Below are 23,793 nucleotides of genomic sequence, written 5' to 3' on the forward strand. Positions count from 1 at the left end.
GTTGAAACCCAAATAGTTATGCATACAGCAATTGATCACTCTTCAAAACTTGAAACTGTGTGTGCACTGCGACTGATTTAGTATGTAGATGATACTGTGGGTCTGACACTGCTGCCGCATTCAAGCATCTGTACTGCACTGTACAAAGTTGTCAGAAGCTGTTTAGCAAGCTCATAAACTCACTTCAACTCCCATATCTATTTGGAAAAGGGAATCGGGCGTTATCACCACTCTGTTCAATGAACTTGAGGTCTTTATGATGTATTCTCACTACTCATTAATATTAGGTATTGCATGCATATTAGATTTCCATTTCAACTATCGTACTCAGCGACTCGTACTCAAGTTTGAGCAGCATTCACATCTTATGATTGTGTTGCGGGATTGGTCTAAGTCAGCTCGATACGTGAGTGATGAGTCTCTTTACGAAAATGTGCTGTGCATGAATGTACAATATAATGCACTAGTTCCTACTGCATCTAGCACTGTGAAACGTGCACTAACAACACTCCCACTGCATCCATCACTGCACACAGTGCGGTAGGCAATACCGCCACTGCACAAATATTGCTTACCATACAGTCATAAATAGTTGTACTGCATGTATACTGCATACAGTGCAGTAGTAAAAATCTACAAAGCAATCGTACTGCATGCATGTGACACGCTTGCTACTGCACTAAAAACGCAACTACATAGATATCAAAGCAAAACTTTACTGCAACTATATGTACATGTGGATGTGCATGGATACAGACACGCGCGAGTATAGATGCATATAATTTGAAAAAAGCTTGTGTTACAATTTATTAATTATACAAAAATATTTTATTTTCAGCTAGTGAATGAGTTGATGATGTCATCAAAGTATGTCCCTTAATTTCATCAAGCTTTCTGGATGGGCATGATATGGGTAAAGGTGTTTTTGACTTCAGTGGTAACACATAATGAAGTTTAATTTGTGTTTCACCTAACAAAACTTTAGTTTTCCAAACATGAATAGTTGCTCATTTATTTATACAGGATAAAAGTGCAATGGTTTTAGAGAATTGTTACGTGTATGGATTTTCATGTCACTGGATTTGTAGAACTCTAGTATTAGAACAAGCCAACAATTGGATTGTGGGAAATAATGAAACAAGTTTATATCGAGCTCTGCTCCAATAATATAATATAACTTGCAGACATGTCCACTACATATCCTGTATCAATTTTTTTGTTGAATTATAAACTGTCAAAATTAGAAATCGCTATAGATTAAAAAAAAATTGTTGGATTAGAACTGCAAAACTCATGAAAAGTACAAATAAATTCACCAATTTATTTTACAAAAAAAACAGCCAAATTGATTTTCAAAGGATTAAGTGAATATTTGAAGCTTATGAAGAGGACGAAATTAATGTCTTTTTATAATTTTTCCTAATGTTTATTCAGTGTCTTTCAGCGTTAATTATCATTGAATAGACTAAGCCGATTAGCAACAAAAAACCTGTGTACACTCTCCAGCCAAAAATAATTTTCATGCAGTGTGAATTTTGAAGACCAATTCACACCATCGAAACATCGACTGACATTTATTTGAAAATCAACTTTTGAACCAGACTCGTAGTTCCAGATCCAGGAAGGTAATACGGTAAGTAGTCAGGCAGATTGGAGATACCATTTGATTAAACAGCAGATCTATAAAAACACATTTAGCTTCTCAGCACTAAAGACATTTAGACACTGATAGGCTGAATACTAGACTATAAATAAGGACAATGTATGACTTGAGTTAGTTATCAAGCTCGAATGCACTGAGGTCTTTAGTGCATTGCCCTTCTCTAATAGGGCATGCTGATTAAAACAGCAACGATAACCATGTCTGATAGCTTATGGCCACCTTTTTGTGGCAACGATGAAACAGACTATCTGCAGGAATTTCCCAAGCTGGCTTTCCTGTAGTTCACTGACCATAGAATGGATAGGCTTTCAATGTCAAATAGTAATCCCAAGACCAAACACGAGCAAAGCAATTGGTTGGGAGATTTATGATAAATGCACATGTGCACACAACTTCCGAAAATTATTCATCAACAATGAGACGAACCCTTGTCTCGAAGTTTCCTCAACAAATTTCACCATCGTTTTGTAGAGTCGTTAAAGTATAATAACGATACAAAACACACATAAGCCTATTTAAATGTTACCAAGTCTTTGTAAACCGTCGTTATTATCTTAAAACTTACCCATCTGATCGGATTATACACAAATAGACAGATTTATTTGGACGAAAATCGTTATTAAAACTTGCTAAGCCTCACTTTTAAAAAAGTTAAGACCGGGAATTGAAACGCCGAGCGACAGAGAATAGAACGATTAAGTCGTGCGCATTTCACGAAAAAATAACGTGCACTTTTCACCAGTCCATAGCATTGTCGAATTGCCGGAGGTTTCTGTAATTAACGTAGGAGTACTGAAATCGTTTCATTTTTTGCCGATTTCAAAGTAACTGACATTTTAGACAATTTTGAGTACTTTGGTATTCTAACTGATGTCCAACGCAGTGTAAGTAAAGGAAATGACGATGATATTTTTTTCTAACGATTCTTATAAGATTATTACGATATTTAATTATAAGTTTGGATATTCTTCTTGATACTTCTTGATATTGTTAGCTCTGACGTTTTTAAATGTAAACAAAATTGCGCATTGGTTTTCTATTATTACTGTATTACTATATTAATAATATTGGTTATTTTAATAATATCAGTGCATTTTACTTCTAATATTGCATTTCTCCTATTGCAGGGGGAGAGATATAAACACATAATCTTTTCCTTTCATAATTGCTGTTTGTCATGACCAAACATTTTTTTAGATTTTCTAAAAATCTATATGAATATCACTTCTTGATATTGTTAGCTATGACATTTTGAAATGTAAATGAAATTATGCATTGGTTTTCTATTATTACTATATTAATAATATTGGTTATTCTAATAATATCAGTGCATTTTACTTCTAATATTGGCCAATATTGCATTTCTCCTATTGCAGGGGAGAGGTATAAACATATAATCTTTTCCTTTCATTATTGCTGTTTGTTGTATATAATAACACCCACACCCAGTACATTACAGCTACCGTTGCAGTTATCCTATTGCACTGCAGTGCCATTTGACTGCTAATATTGCATTTCTCAACCAGCAGTACCCTTTCTTTTTCCATTATCACTTTGGTCGTGGCCGTATGACAGTGGAATTTCTAGTAAATTAATATAATTGTATTTGAAACACTTGATATAATATATAATATAGTTTAATGTAATACATTTGCTTCACAAGGTCTGTAAAAAATATACATGTACTTCCATCTGTTACAGGAGTTCTGTTTTCGTCATCAATATTGAGAAACGAAGTTATTTGGATGTTTGAGGTACGAGTCAGACTTGGCTTTTGCATTAAGAGGCCTTTCATCTGGAGGCTACTGCTTTACATTATTCAGCAGTAAATCTATAAGTTTCGGTGTTCCCCTAGTTACAGCGATAAATCTTTCGCAATAAAACTTCGCTGCAAACTGGATTTGAACTCAGAACATCCAGTTCTGCAGACAGGTATGCTAGTCACTAGAAATTCCCCTGTCATACAGCCCACGACCAAAGTAATAATGGAAAAAGAAAGGGTAGTGCCGGTTGAGAAATGCAATATTAGCAGTGAAATGGCACTGCAGTGCAATAGGAGAACTGCAATAGGAGAACTGCAATGGTAGCTGTAATGTACTGGGTGTTATTATGTACAACAAACAGCAATAATGAAAGGAAAAGATTATGTTTATATCTCTCCCCTACAATAGGTGAAATGCAATATTAGAAGCAAACTGGCAAGCTGCTGCGTAATATACACAGGCTGGGGGGCTGTATATCATTGGTCATAGCAACCAATATTAAGAAGTTGTGATATTTATCTAGATTTCTGTATTTATATCTAAAAAATTATGCTGAACTTAAAAATCTAAACAGATTTTAGCTGGTTGTCAATTGTCATAGAAATAGATGTATATCTATAAGAAAATGTAGGCCTATTACTTAATTTTGCAGATATGAAAAACGGCTTGGCAGTACCGCGATATTGGACACAGCTGCAGTATCATCAAAATAATCTTCAGAAAAATAATAACAGTAACATATTGCACACCATCGGTCACTATATACTTCGATCTTGTAAATTCAAATGATTATTCTTATAACTAAATCTTAAAATCTAATAAAATCGAATAATTATTCTTACAATTAAATATTGTAATAATCTTATAAGAATTGTTAGAAAAATATCATCGTCATTTCCTTGACTTTCACTACTTTGGACATCAGTTGGAATATGAAAGTACTCATAAGAGTTCAAAATGTCAGAGTCCGGTAGAATCGGCAAAAAAGAAACGATTACTTTTTAGTACTTCTACGTTAATTACAGAAACCTTCAGCAATTGGGCAATGCCATAGACTGGTGAAATGTGCACGATTTTCTTGTGAAATGCGCAGGACTTAATGGTTCTACTCTTTGTCTCACGGGCTTATCGGCGTTTCGTTGGATGGTCGTAATTATTTTGATTAAAAAAGGCTTGTCAAGTTTTAATGGCGATTTTAGGCCAAAATAATTTGTTTATTTATGTATTAACCTTTCCATTTATGCATAATCCGATCAGATGGGTAAGTTTTAGGAGATTGTGTCAACTTTTCAAAGGCTTGGTAACATACTTAAATAGGTTTATATTTGTTTTGTATCATTATTATTATACTTTAATGACCCTACACAAAAATGGTTAAGTTTTTTGATGAGATTTCGGTATAAGGGTTTGGTAAAGGCCGTTGACGGATCATTTTTCGGGAGTTGTGTGCGCATATGCATTTATCATAAAGCTCCCAAACAATCGCTTCGCTCGTGTTTGGTCGTGGGAATACACTCAACTGTCCAACTGGATATACTATAGAATGAATTGTGCACAAACTTATTACACCTGTCAATCTTTCATTTGCTTAATACTTCACCTAGCATTATGGGTGACGAAATACCAGAAGAGAAATGAGTGCCATACATGAAAAATGCCTAAACTCACACGGCCAACAAGACTATTGCAATCAGTATAGAGGCACTGCAGTCCGTATAGTGTGAGGTACACAGAAATAAACCAACAACTTATTCAGAAGTTATAGAATGGAAAATTTTGTATGCTAATTAAAAATAAATTTTCTGTGTAAAAGCATTTTCTATTACCCTTACAATGCCGGGCATTCAGTAGTACATGTATTTTGTTAATGAAGACAAGTGGTAAGAATTTTAATAATGGGTCTACCTCTACCGGTATAAGTGATTTGCCATTGGCTGATTGTTTTAATGATTTGATGTGGCCAGCAAATAACTTGAATTTTTCCCAAAGATTTTTTTAAAGTATATCCAGTAAAACCTAAACGTGTGAAGTTAATTTTCTATGATAGCTGTTTTGTAGGTTAAAACTATTGTAGGCCTACATTGAAATTTATGTTTTTATAAACATGCATTCATTGTATTTCGTTTAAATCACTCAACATCTAAAAAAACTGAAAAAAAAGTTCAAGTATTGGATTACATATGTAGAGCATCAATTACATTAATTAAAAATGAATGTAAAAAACTAAAATATAAGTCAGATAATGATAAAATCAAAATGTAAAAACAAATAAAAACAATAATATTGCTTTAGTAAGCACCTTCTATACCAACCCAACCTGAACATAATTTCCAAAAAGGTTTTATTGCAGCTTTTGTTGAAATACGTAATGGTTATAATTAGCTGATGCCAGAAGACCTTGCAACTAACTGTCCTACATATTGACACTTGGTTTAGTTCTATAATCCCTTTCCATATAGACATTATGTCTTCCTGTCTGTTTTCCCATTTAGTAGTTTAAATACACCTGAACAAGTAGCTAGACTTAGTAATATGCGAAAGGTTTTTATAACAATTAAATATTAAAGTTTAACAGTTTTATACCGTACACGCTGCTGCTAAATATCTGTGCAAATCAGAGGAAATATAATACAATTTTACCAGATGTGACCTAGAGCAGCCACTATTTATTATACAGAACCGTTTGAAATAAAAAAAGTTAAAACTAATACTGCCAATAAGCGGAAAAATTATCTTATTACACTATATATGAAAATTCAGTTAATACAATAAACTCTATCTATCAATGAATAGCAAGAGAATTTTGTTGTACTTATAAAACCGTCTATTGCCACGAAGAATTGAGCACAAAAGCAAATCTTTGATTAAAACAATGTGACATGGCATAAACAGATAATTCTGTAGGTGTTTGAATGTTCGTAAAATTGATGAAGTATAACTGAGGTTTTGGCCAGCATATTGGCATCTTAGTAGTACATCTTTGCAGCAACAGTAATAATAGTAATAATAGTAATAGTTTGTCACAACAAACAATTTCCGTGCATAAAAAAGATGGTTAAAACTTTTTACAACTAACTCAAAATTCAATTTTTAATTTAATTTTCAATTAGAATTTCAATATTCTTGTATTAAATATAGTCAGAAACATATCAAAATGCAATCTGCATAATGACAAGCTCAATTTTTTTCTGACCTACAGACAATTTAATAAAGCTCATATTTGACTGCGTGCATTCGGCTTGCGTAAAACCTCAAATCGCCATGTCTCTGTGTAGGTCTCTGTGTAGGTCTCTGTGTAGGTCTCTGTGTAAGTCTTTAATCTTCATGTGGTTGATCTCCTGTTTCATATGTGTCAGTAGTTTTTCGCAAGACTTTGATGAAATCGTTTTGCCTCGCAGCCAGCCGCCTCATTTCTAAGAATGACAAAAAACCAACTATCAATCACAAAAATTTTAAAAGAGTTTTGTAAAACGAAATATTTATTGATCATATTTGAGAACTTAAATGTAATAAGCATATTAATCTTTGCTATGATAAAAGCCATCTCCGTCTGTCTGTTCGGAACCACGCTTGAATTGTTGGCAAAGAAATGCTTCGCACAGGAATATTCAACTTGGGTAAACTCAGTTCTGCGATACCTGAGTTGAAGTCTTTAAGGCGATTCTTTGATCTTTACAAACCCATAACAGCAAGAAGATCAGTGGAAGTGTTCACAAAATGGTACTAATAATAACTTGATTGCATGAGTAACAATTAATTCTTTTGTTGTTTCTTTTCATGTTGAAGTCAATTTTTCAACTTCAAAGCTTTTTGTTTTTTTCGTTAAAACTTTGAAATCATATAAATAGTACCATATAAATAGTTATATTTTCAAAGGGAATGTTGTGCTTTGCTACAAATGTGAAAATTTTTGCCTCAATAAAAATATATTCATTAATTTTTTATTCCACAAAAATGAAATACGCCATCATTTTAGAGATGTTGACTGAAACAAAAACAGTCAATCATTTGAGAATTCTTAATCAACATATGCTTTGCAATAGTAATACAAGCTAGTAATCATAATGTGTTAGATGGAATAACAGTTTTATTCAACCTCGACCTGATAATGACTCGTTTACATCAATAACAATTAATTCTTTAGTTGTTTCTGTTCGTATCACAGTCTGTTTTCCAACTCCAAAACTTTTCGCTTTTTCATTAAAACTTTGAAAGCAACACCATAGAAATAATTAATAACTGTATCAGGCTAATAGTAGTTTCTTGTTTCAATGCGGTCTTGATATTTCAGCGTATGTAAAAACATATTACATTTGTGATGGTAGACGGATGACTAGTGTTAGGCTAAAGGTTGTGCTTAGCGCCCAGTTGGTTTAAGGTTTATCATTATTTGTGCGAAACGCAACGCGTTAAAGTTTTGCTTTGCTGAAAAAACTGTTTGAATGATAATCTTGACTAGTTCAGCAATGCAGAAGAGGAATGAGAGAAAAAAACATTGTGGAAGGTATTGAACAGCCAAAAGATGGTCGTTCCATCGAAAACAACAATCAGAACGCAACTGGCCGAGCAAACAATGCAAATATTTTTGTTTCCAAACTGTTAATTTTTGTTTCTACATGTGTTATCAGTATGGTTTCTTCATGTCATTTGTTCTTGAATATATATTTGCAGCATTTTATAGATGATTGTTATTATATAACTTATAAATTTCAAGAATTATTGCATTTATCTCAAGTCGGCTAATGATAGATCGACGCTCATAACTCATCTTCTATCTATTGCACATAAAAAAGCCAGTTTTGGCTGCAAACTGTAGCAAACATCAGCATATTAATGAGTACAATGAGCTTCTATGCTAAACGTAGTTATAAAATGAAAATATGCCTTTAAATGTAGAATGGAATAAAACAATTGAAGCTTCAACAAAATGCAAAGCAGGACAGAGGCTATATTATTATCACAAGTTAATTACAAGCAATAGATATCAACTGGTAGGGATATTTCTCGGTTTCTCAATGCATATTTATTAAGATTTCTTTGACAAGTTCAGGTAAGTTAGCAGATTTATTGAACCCAAAAGGTTTAATGCAAAATATAGGCAACATTCGCTAACCCGTAAATGGGCTAAATTTATCTTCCGAAATTCTGACAAGCAATTTAAAAAATACAACGCCACCCTCTATTTGAGTGCCGTCTCAATTTGATTGCCACTATTATAGGACAAAGGTTGAAAAATACAGCGCCATAGCGTTCAAATAGAGGTTTCACGGTGGCTATTATCGTAAGGCCTACACAAGTTTCTACCCGCAATATTACTCAAGTCAACGAGGAGATTGCAAAATAAAATTAATAGTAAACAGCCCTGGTTAGTGTTAAACTCCAATGATTACTTTTTGTGATAGAAAAATGTAGCAAGCTTCTGATTGGTTGATGAATAAATAGTAGCTCTCTACCGCTAACGGTAAAACCAAAGTTCAAAGCATTTTGTGAAAAACTGCAATTTTTGATATTTCAAGTGTTTAAAGGTTGACTTGCAACAAAATTCACATTACAGTTATTTGATATGAAAAGATTCACCATGTCTTACTCTGCTGTGTTGTAGGTGCCAAATATGTGGAAATGTGATTACAAGCTCTTAAAAGCTCAAAAACGAACAGAAAATCGCAGCCACACGAGACCGCCGTAGTTTGGATTCGTTTTCCAAAACAGCTAAAATGTGACATATGTGTGGGAGATGGTTTCTGTTTACACTTTCATGCATCCTTATTTGTCGAAATATTTTCACAAATATACTTCACGCTTGCAATAAAAACCATGTCTATTGTTCTTAAGCGTCTATTTTGTCGGCATCGTAATGCTGCAACTTTGAGCACTGATATCTCAAAACTTAGCATAAAAATATGTTTAATTTTTTAAACTTAGCTTGAACGATTGCATATCATCCTCTAATAAAAATGATGAGCCTTTTGATACCAAATAACTGTAATGTGAATTTTGCTGCTAGTCAACCTTTAAAGGTTGGTTTGCAACAAATTTCACATTACAGTTATTTGGTGTTAAAAGGTTCACCATGTCTTACACTGCTGTGTTGCAGGTGCGAAGTATGTGGAAATGTGATTACAAGCTCTTAAAAGCTCAAAAACGCACAGCTAATCGCAGCCATTACGAAACCGCTGTAGACCGGAATCAGTTTACTTCTCTGACGTAATCAATCCATTTGGTTATTGTTTTGACACGTGATGTTCTCACGTGAGTTGAAAGGCCAATAAAAGGCTCCATATAAAACTTCTCGTAGCGCTAGTTTACGATAAACACTTCGGGGTTGTACCGAAAAGCCCGTATCAAATATATAGATGCTCGTTACTTTACAATTTTGTTTCGGCTTGGTCTAATCGTCTCGCGGTAATCTGATCATGTGACCCAATACTTCCTGCAAAACATCGCGAAAAATTTCTGCAGTATTTTTTGACCATCACAGGAGACCAACAGGCTCATCATGTTTATCAGAGGATGATATGCACTCCTTCGAGCTAAGGTAAAAAAATTATAAGAATTTTTAGTGGGTTCTGAGATATCGATGCTCAAAATGACAGCATTAAAATGGTGACGAAACAGACGCGTAAGGACAATAAACATGGTTTTATTGAATGTGTGAGGTATATTTGTGAAAATATTTTGACGAATGAGGTTGCATGGAAGTGTAAACAGAAGCCATCTTGTTCAATTATGTCCCATTTGAGCCGTTTTGGGATTCTAATCTACGGCAGTTTTGAGATGGCGGCGATTAACTGCTCATTTTTGAGCTTTTAAGAGCTTGTAATTACATTTCCACATATTTTGCACCCACAACACAGCAGAGTAAGACATGGTGAATCTTTTGATACCAAATAACTGTAATGCGAATTTTGTTGCAAGTAAACCTTTAAGGTATAATGAATGGACTGATGAAAATTGGTTAAATGAAGTGTGTTAACCGTCACATACAACAGTTAATAGCATTTAACGGTGAACGGTTAATAGCTAATAACATGGCGTATACCTGCATCCTGTCTTCTTTGGTGTTGTCCAAAATTGTCTTGAAGTCCTGTCAGCTGTGTATGTAGCGCACCTTGAAGCCCTGCAAAGTATTTCACACTGGACAGCGAGCAATATATATATATATACACTTGTTGAAACAAACCACACTGACACTGACTATACTATCCTTACTATAATCAGAGCCGTGTCCAACAGTCTGAAGCCATGCTAAGAGTGTTAGGGAAAAAGATTGCCTCACACAAGAACTGAATCTAGGGCATCAGATTGAAAGGCAAGTGTGCTACCAATACACAACTCCAGCACCTTACAGCTGCATGGGATCATTCTTCATACAGTACACACTGGGTTATGACGTTTCTGTTTTACAGTTTTTTTCACCTTATGATGCGGAACACCGTGTTTTGTCATCCTCTCGTTATGGAGTTTTTCGCCATACGATATCAACGAAAATGTCTCTCAAAATTCAAATTTGGCGGTAAGTGTGCTACATATGCCGGTATATCGAAGATGCTGATATACTATTCGCCGAAATCTCTCCAACAACGCCTGAAAGAAATGCGATGCTCTCTCTATCCCTCTTTAGGTTCAGCATTCTTCGTGGTTCATAAATGCTTGAGTGAAACGAAAATGAGTGAAAAGCGAAGGTGCAAAATATATTGAGAATTTTAGCATTTCATACAATATTTACTATAAACAGCTATCTATATGCGACAGGTCATATCATTTTCAATACAAATGAGGTAAATTACAAATAGATTTTTAGCCCTTGTAATAAAAAAGTTCTCAGTTTTTTAAGACTATTTTTGGAATTGAAATTGAAGCAACTTAACCTGAGCTACAGCTTTTGTCGAAGGTGGTCAATATGGTCAACAGAAAAAACTGAGAAATTTGTCTTCAAAGATGATGGATTCGATTTTAAACAGTATTATTTGGTGACGTTTAGGAATGTCATAGCAACTACAGACTATAAACCGCAAGCTACAAAAATTACATTTTCATGAATGTTGGGAATGACTTGGCTTCACAAAAATCGAAGCCACATTGACAATTTTCACTTTATGAGCCAGGTATGCGCTATATGAAATGCCTCATTTGTATTGAAAATGATACGACCTGTCACATCTATATATTTCTCCAAGTATGTGGATATGTGTGTATGTGTGTCCCTCCAGCTATAGTTATTAAAATCTTGACTATGAAATTTCACATTCTGATGGATTTGAACTCGCGACAATTACCACGAACACATCGACAAGTTACTTATCCGGACGCTCTACCACTGAACTAGAACGGCATAGAGATCAAAGACGTTTTCATATACCGCATACACCATGCACGTGCTAATTATTTTAGCCTTGCGTCCACGAATTACGATGCCTCTGCTCAGAAATATTTTGGGACCTAAGTTTATGCAATGCGATGCTTCTTCGTTTTTTTTTCTTTAGGGCTAATTTATTCGGCTCCACGATATCGACAATAATTTATCTCAAACTTAAAATTTGGCGATTTGTGTACTGATTATATACAGTGGAACCTCCTCGGCTCTTGAACGCTTCGGTTCTCAAAAAAAATTTGAGATTGGTTCATCTCAGATCTCAAACATGACTTCGGAGCAAACCGGAGCATGCGCATAGAAATTGGACAGCTCCGGAAACAGCATGGAAACATTCGTTAAAGCACATCAATTACATAAGCACTGTTTCAGCTTATTCAGGTTCTTCAATATCTTGGCTTTCAATAGAGCCATTGTTTGACATGGTGAGACAGACATTGGTTGGTGTTTATAGGATTTCCTCAGAGCTCTACCGCAAAAATGTTCAATGGTATAGGCTCGGAAATTGTGATGTCACAATTTTCATATTTGGTGTTGCGTGCTCTTACCGCGTATTTTTATCGCTGATCGCTTATATTTATCAACTACGATAATGACGCTAGTGGCAGGCGAAGGTAGGACAACTCCAGAGAACCAATAAAGATGACAAAGGAATCAGTTTTATTAGCTCTCCATATACAGATTATTTCTATGATAAATAACTCAGATTCCAAGCACCATACTATATTTTTCCGATGATATTATGCACTAGTTCTCTCTTTTTATTGTGATGTTGAGGGGCACGGACTGAGACTAACTAATTTCAAGCATTGCGTGATCTCGCGAAAGTGCGATTGACGTATAGCCCTAGGGCCACGCAACTGCAGGTCACAATTTAATCGATGTGATTTCATTACCTTTATCAACGACAGTATATTTATTGAAGCATAATTAATTAACCCAGAACATGTGTTTGTATTGGTCGGCGTTAGCACGATCCCGAGCATTGTTATCTAGAATACTAGTTTATTATTAGTGCTCTCTGGGTTTAAGAGCACCGATTGTCACAGAAAAGCGCAGCCTCAATGGCAGCGAAAGGGACCGACGACCTAAGGCTAAATGCTAATTATGACATCACATCGTGGGCACCGCAACCAAGTGTTTTTTTATTGCAGGACATACTTTTGACACCCTATTTTTCACAGTTCTATTATTCTTAGTGTATTGACTATAGACTCATTCAAAAGCCAAAACTCTGATGTACTGAAATATATGATAAAAGTGCTTTTATAATTGATGTGCTTTAACAAACGGAGAAGCAATTTACGCTTCATAAATTCTTTACAAAAAGGGAGGAACTATCTGGGACGATGTCTCCTTTTAACGAAGAGATTTGCTAAAGAGATAATCCCTCCAGTCGAGTTACCCTAAATTGTTTTGAAGGAGGATTCTTCTTTAAAAATGAGAAGTAAACGTGCCATGGCTGTTTATATTTTCTTTTTCCTACAACTTTTGATGCAACTGATCTGTTGCATTTTTTTGCTGTTTCATTATCAAGTTCTGACTTCCAATACATGACTTGAATTACAGTTATTTGGTATTAAAAGATTCACAATGTCTTACTCTGCTGTGTTGTAGGTGCAAAATATGTGGAAATGTGATTAAAAGCTCTTAAAAGGTAAAAAACAAACAGTTAATCGTCGCCATCACGAAACCGCCGTAGATTAGAATCCCTTTCCAAATCGGCTCAAATGAGACGTAGCTGCACAAGATGGCTTCTTTTTACACTTTCATACAACCTCATTCGTCGAAATATTTTCACAAATATACTTCAGCATTCAATAAAATCATGTCTATTGTCCGTACGCGTCTACTTCATCATCATTGTAATGCTGTCACTTTGAGCACTGATATCTCAAAACCTACCGTAAAAATTCATTCAATTCTGTAACCTTAGCTTAAAGGATTGCATATCATTCTCTGATACACATGACAAGACTGTTGGTCACCTGAGATAGTCGAAAAATGCTGCAAAAACTGTTCGCGTTGTTTGACAGGAAGTATGGGTCACATGATCAGATTACGACTTGATAATTAGACCAAGCCGAAACAAAACTGTAAAGTAGCGAGCATCTATATTTGATACGGAGTCTTTAGTAAAATCCGAAGTGTTTATCATAAACTAGTGCTACGAGAAGTTTTATATTGAGCCTTTTATTGGCCTTTCAATTCACATGAGAACATCACGTGTCAAAACGATAACCAAATGGATTGATTACGCCAGAGAAATAAATTGATTCTAATCTACAGTGTATGACGATTTCGTGATGGTTGCGATTAACTGTTCTTTTTTGAGCTTTTAAAAGCTTATAATCACATTTCCACATATTTTTCACCTACAACACAGCAGAGTAAGACATTGTGAATATTTTGATACCAAATAACTGTAATGTGAAATTTGTTGCAAGTCAACCTTTAATGCTTTTGATGTTTTAAGAGCAAAACATGCAAATTGTTTACTTTTGTTTTCTTTTTCCATCCTCATAAATAGGAAATCTTTTATTAAAATTAAACACGATCTATATCTGCCCATTTTTATTTATAGTATACAGTAGCTTATGGTGTGAAACGTAAAATACTTTACCGAAGTTGTTTTCTCGAGTTGGAATGGATTAAAACTTACTTACAGTCATTCTAATGGTTAAAATTGTTTCGGATCTCGAACAACCTTCTGGAATGGATTATGTTCAAGAACTGAGGTTCCACTGTACGTTATTAAAAGATATACATCACTGAAAGTTATGAAATTTTATATTTACAGGGGTTTGAAAACCTTTACAGTTGTTTTATTTATTTATATTTTAGTTCTCCTGCACAAAACCTTTAGTTAAAGTCGTTTGACAAAGTTTGAAAAGCTCTACAGTTGTTTTTATTTTCTCTTTTAATTTATTTCAACTACACAAAATACTTCTCTCATGATATGTAGTTCGAAAGTTAGAATGGCAACTGTTGTTATAAGTTAAATAAAAATCCATTTTCTGTCTAAATAATTTTTTATTACCCGGACAACGCCAGGTAGCACAGCTAGTATATATATATTTCTCAAAGTTTGTGTGTATGTGTATGTCCAGCTATAGCTATAAAAGTCTTGGAATTAAAATGATGCATTCTGATGGATTTGAACTCATGAAAAATGCAACCACAGGTTTTAAAGCTAGGCGTTCTACCACTGGGCTATACAATGCATATTGCTCGAAGATATTATTAACTACACAATAGACTTTCTCATGATAAGAAGTTTGAAAATTAGAATGGCAAATATTATTATATGTTAAATACGAATAAATTTTCTGTCCAAAGAGTTTTTTATTACTGGAGCAATGCCAGGCATTCATCTGGTATAACTCCATATACAATATTAATTTGTTAACCATGGGTGCTAAAATTGATGATGACATTAAAGGAGGAAGTAAGAATCATAATCATAAGCAGGTCATAACCAGTAAATACACTAAAGTTACGGTAACTATAGTTACGAAGCATAATAAACTATTTTGTTACTATTACGTACAGTACGTATATAAAATTGTTGTCTTCACCAGGGGTGTTTGCATTAAATAATTACTATAGGTTTTTATACACTTCTCTGCGACATTTTTGCCTTACGATGTAGAACACCGGAACGAATTAATGTTATATAGCGAGGGTCCACTCTATACTGATTACTCCTGACGATCTCTCGCAGTCACGGATCTTGGAAGCATACTAGTAAACACAAAATTTTCTTCTTCGATGCCATTACATTAGTTGACAATGCTTTGTTTGTACCAATATAAATAAACTAGAAAAAGGTTAAATGAGCTTATAAGCAGCTCAAGAAAGAAAAAGCATGTATTTTATGGCACTAACAAATAATGATCAGGAATTTGTTATAAGTGGGCATGAGCGGTTGACCCAAAAACAACAAGTAAAAGTTTGATTCCCAGAAGTGTAGACTGGTAGTGAAAAGAAAGACATCTGAACTGGTATAGATCCCTCTACCAGATCAACAATAGCCTCATGGTCCTCCTCGTGGCTCGGGGAGCATGACCTAAGAACAACAGGTCTGATGCCTAAAAAATCCACTGGTGGTAGCAGGAAGGGCCGCCAGTTTTAATTTTGCTTGCTGTCAAATCGACTATGTGGATGGCCTGGTGATCTAGGGCATTTCAGCTAGTGGCAGTAGATTTTTGCCTCTGACTTCAACTGTCCTCCCATACCCAATCAACAAAGCTTTGGCTAAACTGAATAAGTGTTCCCTGTTCTCACAAATTATTAGTACTTTTTACTATCAATAATGCAGAAGCTTACCTTGAACTTGCTGCTCCAATCTTTCCTGAGTTGCAGCTAGCCCTATAACAAACTTAAAGCATTAGAGGAAAAATCAATTCACATGCCTCAATCTAGAACACGCCATTTTGAGGCCGTACACAGTCACATGTTACATGCTACATGTAATTAACACTGCAATGTATGTGATCATATAAAGTCGACATGTAAAAATGGAATCTGAACTTCACACGATGTCAAGTTCTTGGTAAAACAATTAAACATGAAAGAGTAAATACTGGATGGGATAAAAGCCTACCTTGATTTTGTTGTTGAGCTGACCTTTGACTTGTTTGGAACTCTGCTCTAAGCTCTGTAAAGAACTTTCAAGGTGTTAGTAATAGCATTAGTTCCAATATTTCATTACAAGTATGGGCTAATATGGGTAGAATTTATCTTAGAGCACCTACAGATCAACAGGGAAACACTGGTACATCAAGTTAATATATATTTACATACGAGCATGTTCACACAGTTACATGTGTACACAAGATAACATATCTTAGCGTGTATGTAAGTGTTACAACTTTCACAAATTATTAATAGGCAAAAAGTCGTTATACAAATTCCAAAAAAGTACTGAAACAAGAAAAGGTAATAAATGAAAATTGATACAATTATTAAGTAAAGCACAACTAGAAATTAGATGATGATTGTGAGATGTAAAGCTAATATAGAACCAGGCCTGGTTCAGACCAATGTCATATGTATAGTGTGTGATGGGGCAAGAGGTACTGCGACCCGCTATGCAAACATATGCAGGGGTGCAATTGATGTGAACCTAATAGCTATGAAATCGCAGGATGGCGCAACTAAATCGCGTGCGCAATCCACATGAGCATTGTCTTGCGCGGTTGTGCGCAGTCGTGGGTTTGCTACACCGGGCTAAGATTAATGTGAATTGAGCGCGCCTCATAATTTCAGGCTCATTATGTGGTTTTGTCCCTCTACCATAAAAGAGACGAGTCAAAGACTTCATTTTCATGTGTTTGTTGTATTTGTTTTATCTAGTAAAAATATGGAGAATTTTGTCACTGTTGATGAAATACAATTTATGGAAGAGAAATCTGCCAAATACTCATCTCACAAATGAGGGGCACTCAATCATTCTATTTTATTAAACATATCACATACTCTGTACATATCGTATATCAACACACATAAATATTTAATATTTTCAGCCTCTTACATAATGCCTGCAGATAGAGGCCCTTTAAGGATGTAAAACTCGTTGTCTGTGATCTTGGAGTTAGGGATTTTACTCAATTACTAGATCGCGTATCGACATCGTTATTTAATTTACTGAGTAACTGCATCGACACGTTTTGTTGGCCAATAACAGAATCGTAACAATGCTTCCAGTTCCAGCGAAGGTGACTCTGAGTTTTCTGAGCATCAGGTGGATAATGCACATAAATTATATAATTTTTTTATTATACAGTTCAATACATTAGAGTCTTGGCTTTGGAATGAGCCTATATTCAATACACAAAGAATGATAGAACTATGAAAAACAGGGTGTCAAAAGTTTGTCCTGCAATAAGAAAACACTTGGTTGCGGTTTCCACAATGTGATGTCATAGTTAGCATTTAGCCTTAAGTCGTCGATCTCTTTCACTGCCATTGAGGCTGCGCTTTTCTGTGACAATCGGTGCCGTTAAACCCAGAGAGCGCTAATAATAAACTAGCATTCTAAATAATCAACAATGCCCGGGGATGTGCTAACACCCAACCAATACAAACACATATTCTGGGTTAATTAATTATGCTTCTAGAAATATACTGTCATTGATAAGGTAATGAAATCACATCGATTAAATTATGACCTGCAGTGGCATGGCCCTAGGACTATATGTCAATCACACTTTCGCGAGATCACACAATGTTTAAAATTAATTAGTCTCAGTTGTGCCCGTCAACATCACAATAAAAAGAGAGGGCTAGTGCATAATATCATCGGGAAAACATAGTATGGTGCTTGGAATCCGAGTTATTTATCATAGAAATAATCTGTACATGGAGAGCTAATGACACTGATTCCTTTGTCATTTGCATTGGTTCTCTGGAATTGTCCTACCCTCGCCTGCCCCTAGCGTCATTATCGTAGTTGATAAATATAAGCGGTAATTAATAAAATAAGCGGTAAGAGCACACAACACCGAATATGAAAATTTTGATGTCCCAATTTTTGAGCCTTAAACAGTTCTGGGGTAGAGCTCTGAAGAAATCCTATAAACACGAACCAATGTCTGTCTCACCATGTCAAACAATGGCTCATTCGAAAGCCAAGACTCTGATGTATTGAAATGCATGGAAAAAAATTATGTAACTTATTTGCTTTAAGTAAAATTAGTCCATAACAGTGAATATTTCTGTTTGACACATTTACCAATTACTAACTATATGAGTATAAGAGTGTACCTTGAGCTTGTTGTTTCATTTCCTCTTGAGTAGTCTGTAACTCTGCTTGTAGCTCTGTAAGGAGTCAATGTGTTGGCAAAAGAGACAGACTCAATGCTAATGATAATAGAAATAACAAAATTAGCAGCAATGACAACAGGTGCCCAGTGTCCTGCCTTCCAAATCATTTGAGTTTGTAGCTAGCAATAATTTTGTAACTAAGAAATGTGTGTGATCATATAAATTCAGCCTATAGTAGTGGAATCAGAATTTCACACGATGTCAAGTTCTTAATAAAGCAATTCAAAAAAACCAGATGGGATAAAAGCATACCTTGATTTCGTTGTTGAGCTGCAATTTCACTCGTCTGAAACTCTGCTGTAAGTTCTGTAAAAACCCTCAAGGTGTGAGTAATGATATTGGCCCCGGCCATTTCATGATGTACACAAGTTAACATCCCCACATGTATACAAGTGTAAAACACACGCCACAAGTTACCAATAGAAAACAAGTAATTATTACACAATCACCAACAAGTGTAAAACCAGAAACAAAAATTATGATTGATTATCATTCGATAAAGCACAAACAGAAGTGAGATTTTGAGATGAAAGGTAATGGAAGACTAAACTAAGATAATCTATAACAATGAATATTTCTGTTTGACATATGTATCAACTACCAAATACATGAATACAAGAGTGTACCTTGAACTTGTTGTCTCATTTCCTCTTGAGTAGTCTGTAAATCTGTAAGCAAAATCAATCTATAACAGTGAATATTTCTGTTTGACATATGTATCAACTACTAAATACATGGATATAAGAGTGTACCTTGAGCTTGTTGTTTCATTTTCTCTTCACCAGTCTGTAAATGTTCATGTAACTCTGTAAAAAGATTTAAGGTGGTGATGAAGGAAATTTAATCTCAATTTTCCACTAAAACAGATCCTAATGACAATGTATAAATATGGTAATGAAGACCTTTTATTCTGATCCAACACTAAAATAACTGACACAGCTAACAAGTGTAGAAATATTGATCTGAACTATTCTATTATTAACATCACTAGTACACTTGGCAGTCCGATGAACCATGAGAGATTGTCATGAGCAAACGGTATGTGCATAATTACATGTACCTCTTTCATTTTCAAATTAACTTCTCTACCGGGACATAATTACGGAAAAACAAAATATTTGGTGCATATAAATCGCCATAACTTTTGAACCACATGGTCTATAAAGAAGATTTTGATACAAAATTATTCATATCAAAATGCTACATCAGCTGATGCCATAAAAATTACACAAATGCGTTGCAGAATCAGAACAAACACTTTTTCGGCCATTTTTGAAAAGACCGTGAGCGTGTCAGACTCTTGACTAAAAAATTAGCCAAGATTTGTAGCTGTGATTCTTCGAGCAAGCATGACCGTTCATTGCTAACAATAAAATGCCATAAAAATAAAAAAATTTGCAAAGCGAAACTATGCTCAGAGTGGAGTGTTAATGTATTTTATTGGCTCAACGCATGCAGATAATTGTTTTCTTTTGTTTAAGTCCTGTTACAATAGGGTATTTCAGTGGTGTAATCGACAGCTAGCTGGACTGTAAATCGAAGTACATGAATTCAATTCTCGTGCGAGTCAATTTTATTCTTAATGCTCTTGAGGTGGCTTCGGACAGACAAACAGACAGATGGACACTGCTCTTATTATAGTAAAGATTAATACTATTATTAATAGAAACATTTTGAAAGAACTTGGTTTAGTGGAACAAATCATAATTTGTCATCATAATAACATGTGCCCAGTGCTTGCCTATGTACAACTCAGATTTATATCGTAGGAACGATTGAATTACATGTACGTATGTAGTTCATGGGAGGGTAAGAATGTAGGTTTTCTTTAAGAAAATCAATCTATAATAGTGAATATTTATGTTTGGCACATGTATTAATTAGTAAATACATGAATGTAAAAGTGTACCTTGAGCTTGTTGTTTCATGTTCTCTTGAGTAGTCTGTAACTCTGCAAGGAAAATCAGTATATAACAGTGACTATTTTTGTTTGACACATTTATCAATTACTAAATACATGAATATAAGAGTGTACCTTGAGCTTGTTGTTCCATTTTCTCTTTAGTAGTCTGTAACTCTGCTTGTAGCTCTGTAAGGAGTCAATGTGTTGGTAAAAGAGACAGACTCAATGCTAATGATAATAGAAATAACAAAATTAGCAGCAATGACAACAGGTGCCCAGTGTCCTGCCTTCCATATTATTCAATTCTGCAACAAAGAATAATTTTACAACTATGAATTGCTTGTGATCAGCTACATGTAAATTCTGTATATTGTAGAAGAACCTGAACTTCACACGATGTCAAGTATTTGGTAACAGCAATTAAACATGAAAGAGTAAATATCGGATGGGATAAAAGCCCACCTTGATTTTGTTGTTGAGCCGTCCTTTGACTTGTCTGTAACTCTGCTCTAAGCTCTGTAAGAAACTCTCAAGGTGTTAGTAATAGCATTAGTTTCAATATTTAAGTAGAAGTGCGGACTAATATGGGTAGAATTTATCTGAGAGCACTTACAGGCATATAGTCCAATTTTATTTAAGATCGACCAATACATTAAGTTAATATATATTTACATACAAGCATGTTCACACAGCTACACGCGTACACAAGGTAAAATATCCCAGCGCGTATGTACACGTGAGTGTAAAACCCTTCACAAATTATTAACAGACATAAGGTCATTATGCAAATACCAAAAACAAGAAAAAGTAATACATTAAGATTGATCATTATTCTTCATACAGATCATTCTTCTTGATCATCATCTTCTACAGACTACTCAATAGGCTACTCAATAGGAAATGAAAATTTCCTCTTTAGCCGTCTGTAACTCTGTAAGCAAAATCAATCTATAACAGTGAATAATTCTGTTTGACACATTTATCAATTACTAGATATATGAATATAAAAGTGTACCTTGAGCTTGTTGTTTCATTTCCTCTTTAGCAGTCTGTAACTCTGTAAGCAAAATCAGTCTATAACAGTGAATACTTCTGTTTGACACATAAATCAATTACTAAATATATGAACATAAAAGTGTACCTTGAACTTGTTGTTTCATTTTCTCTTCACTGGCCAGTAATTTTGCTTGTAACACTGTCAAAAAAAAACTTTAGAGGTGCTGATGAGGGAATTTCAGTCTCAATTTTTTAATAAAAGAACAAACCCTAATCAAAATACGCGAGCACATAATAATGGAAGCCTTTCATTCTGATCCAACATTAAAATAGCAGACAGCAAGACAGAGAGCTTTCCTTTGATGTGTGTGATCATTTAATATCAACATGCAGTAGTGGAACTAGAACTTTACATGATGTCAAGTTTATGGTAAAACAATTAAACATGAAAGAGTGAATACCAGATGAGATAAAAGCCTACCTTGATTTTGTTGTTGAGCTGTCCTTTGACTTGTCTGGAACTCTGTTCTAAGCTCTGTAAGCAACTCTCAAGGTGTTAGTAAAAGCACTAGTTTCAATATTTCAATAGTGGTATGGGTATAACCCAAAGGGTTCAATCTCTTCTATTCATAACCAAGGGCTAGTCTGAGATGTTATAAAATGCACCCTTTCCACTGACTTACACATTAATAAAAACTACCCCAGATCAATTCATCACCACAGACTAATTGCCCCCTTTTTTACTCAACCATTTCTCCTACTTAAAACAGCGATTTTTACTAATTAAGTACTAAGTACTAATTTAGTACTAATTAAGTGCCATTTTACTACTGCCTCCGGTGGATAACAATATACATGTCAAAGTGCTGGCATGAGATCGACACTTCCAAGTTCAGATGCACATCCAATTTATTAACATTGATGAGTAAATTCAACCGATATGTACAGTTGTCTATTTATGAAATGCTTGGAGCATACTTGTCGCATAGCCAACACCAGTAGCATCGTCATGGGCCGAGCTACCATAACCATCATTTTTCTCTGTATATTCAAAGCCTACAGAGTTTACATCACTTCTATCATCTGAAATATTTTCATACTGATCAGACAAAAAATCATTAACGATCGCAGGATCAAATAAATTTTTATTTTATCGTTTTGAATGTCGCGCCGGATGTTGACTGGTTTTTACAACTTACATTTTTTTAAAAGAGTCGCGATTTCTTTAGCTTTTACCACAAGGTAGCGCCTCTCAGATAATCGTTTCATATTGTAATTCATCGACTAATATCTCGTTGATAATATGTAAAATTTACTAGCGTTTATATCCTTCGTCTATTGTTACTAAGCGACAGCTTTATAAACGTCTACTGAAAGCGACCGAAAAGTTGTTTCCCCACGCAACCGATAAACGACATTTTGGTCAGTTCCCCAGCTAAAGGGTTAACAATGCTCAGGGCAGTATGGCCCCAAGATTATCTTCAACAGCCCCTAAACACTACACCCCAGCTCAGTACTGCATTGTCCTATTAAGAGACTCCGGAACCATCCGGAGCACTTTTCTTCTGTCAAAATCCCGGAAATTGCGAAATCGGCATAGTGTACAGGGTGGAAGTCATTACGTGACACTAAAATTCTCAGGCCCGTATTCCCTGAGGCAGCTGGGCAGCTGAGTCGCCCCAACTTTTTAGTGATCTTCAGCGGCTAATGAGTAAGAATTTCCGTCTAAGCTCATTCACTTGGAATTTCCAACAACTAATTACCTAGCGCTGTAGCGCAACGCTGCGCTCTAGCGCTACTAGGGATGAAGTAGAGAGGCTGCCTCAGGGAATACGGGTAATTCTAGTATTGATTTTGCCTGCCACCAATGCAGTGGGCGAGAGACACTTTTCTGCATTGAAGTGAATCCAAACATCGATGATGAACACCTTAGGGCAGGCTGTCTAAATAATCTTCTAATATTACACATATATAAAGATGTTGATATAGATACAGAATCAGTTGTGAAAGATTTCTGCCATGGACACATTGATGGAAGGAGAGCTTTTTAAAAAACAAGTGTCAAGCCATAACAATCAATCTTTTATGCACACATGTACATGTATGTTTGTGTTTGCAGGCCAAGTTTGTTGCTCATTGTATTCCTAGGTGGCCATAATTTAAACAGTAAGTTTTAAGCAGGTCAAGTAATATATTTGTTGTCTTTCCCTGGTGCATGTAATATATTATTTAAACTTATTGTTGTAACTGAAACAAGTGCTCTTAAATT

General features: G+C 35.0%; 1 protein-coding gene across 1 annotated transcript in view; it reads right to left on the bottom strand.

Moving 5' to 3' along the window:
• Positions 1-5,527: 5,527 nt before the first annotated feature.
• Positions 5,528-23,793, bottom strand: part of LOC137407841 (involucrin-like) — a 44,986-nt gene continuing 26,720 nt past the window's right edge. The window contains exons 8-19 of the mRNA XM_068094222.1: positions 22,006-22,059; positions 21,670-21,723; positions 20,991-21,044; positions 20,661-20,714; positions 19,378-19,431; positions 19,252-19,293; positions 18,878-18,931; positions 18,566-18,619; positions 16,404-16,457; positions 16,127-16,168; positions 10,466-10,543; positions 5,528-6,839 (exon numbers count right to left, since the gene is read on the bottom strand). Of these exons, the coding sequence (XP_067950323.1) occupies positions 6,742-6,839; positions 10,466-10,543; positions 16,127-16,168; positions 16,404-16,457; positions 18,566-18,619; positions 18,878-18,931; positions 19,252-19,293; positions 19,378-19,431; positions 20,661-20,714; positions 20,991-21,044; positions 21,670-21,723; positions 22,006-22,059 (692 nt within the window). The 3' untranslated portion in view covers positions 5,528-6,741. The remainder of the gene's footprint in view (positions 6,840-10,465; positions 10,544-16,126; positions 16,169-16,403; positions 16,458-18,565; positions 18,620-18,877; positions 18,932-19,251; positions 19,294-19,377; positions 19,432-20,660; positions 20,715-20,990; positions 21,045-21,669; positions 21,724-22,005; positions 22,060-23,793) is intronic.

The sequence above is a fragment of the Watersipora subatra genome, chromosome 11, assembly GCF_963576615.1.
Source record: "Watersipora subatra chromosome 11, tzWatSuba1.1, whole genome shotgun sequence".
NCBI classification, from domain to species: Eukaryota; Metazoa; Bryozoa; class Gymnolaemata; order Cheilostomatida; family Watersiporidae; genus Watersipora; species Watersipora subatra.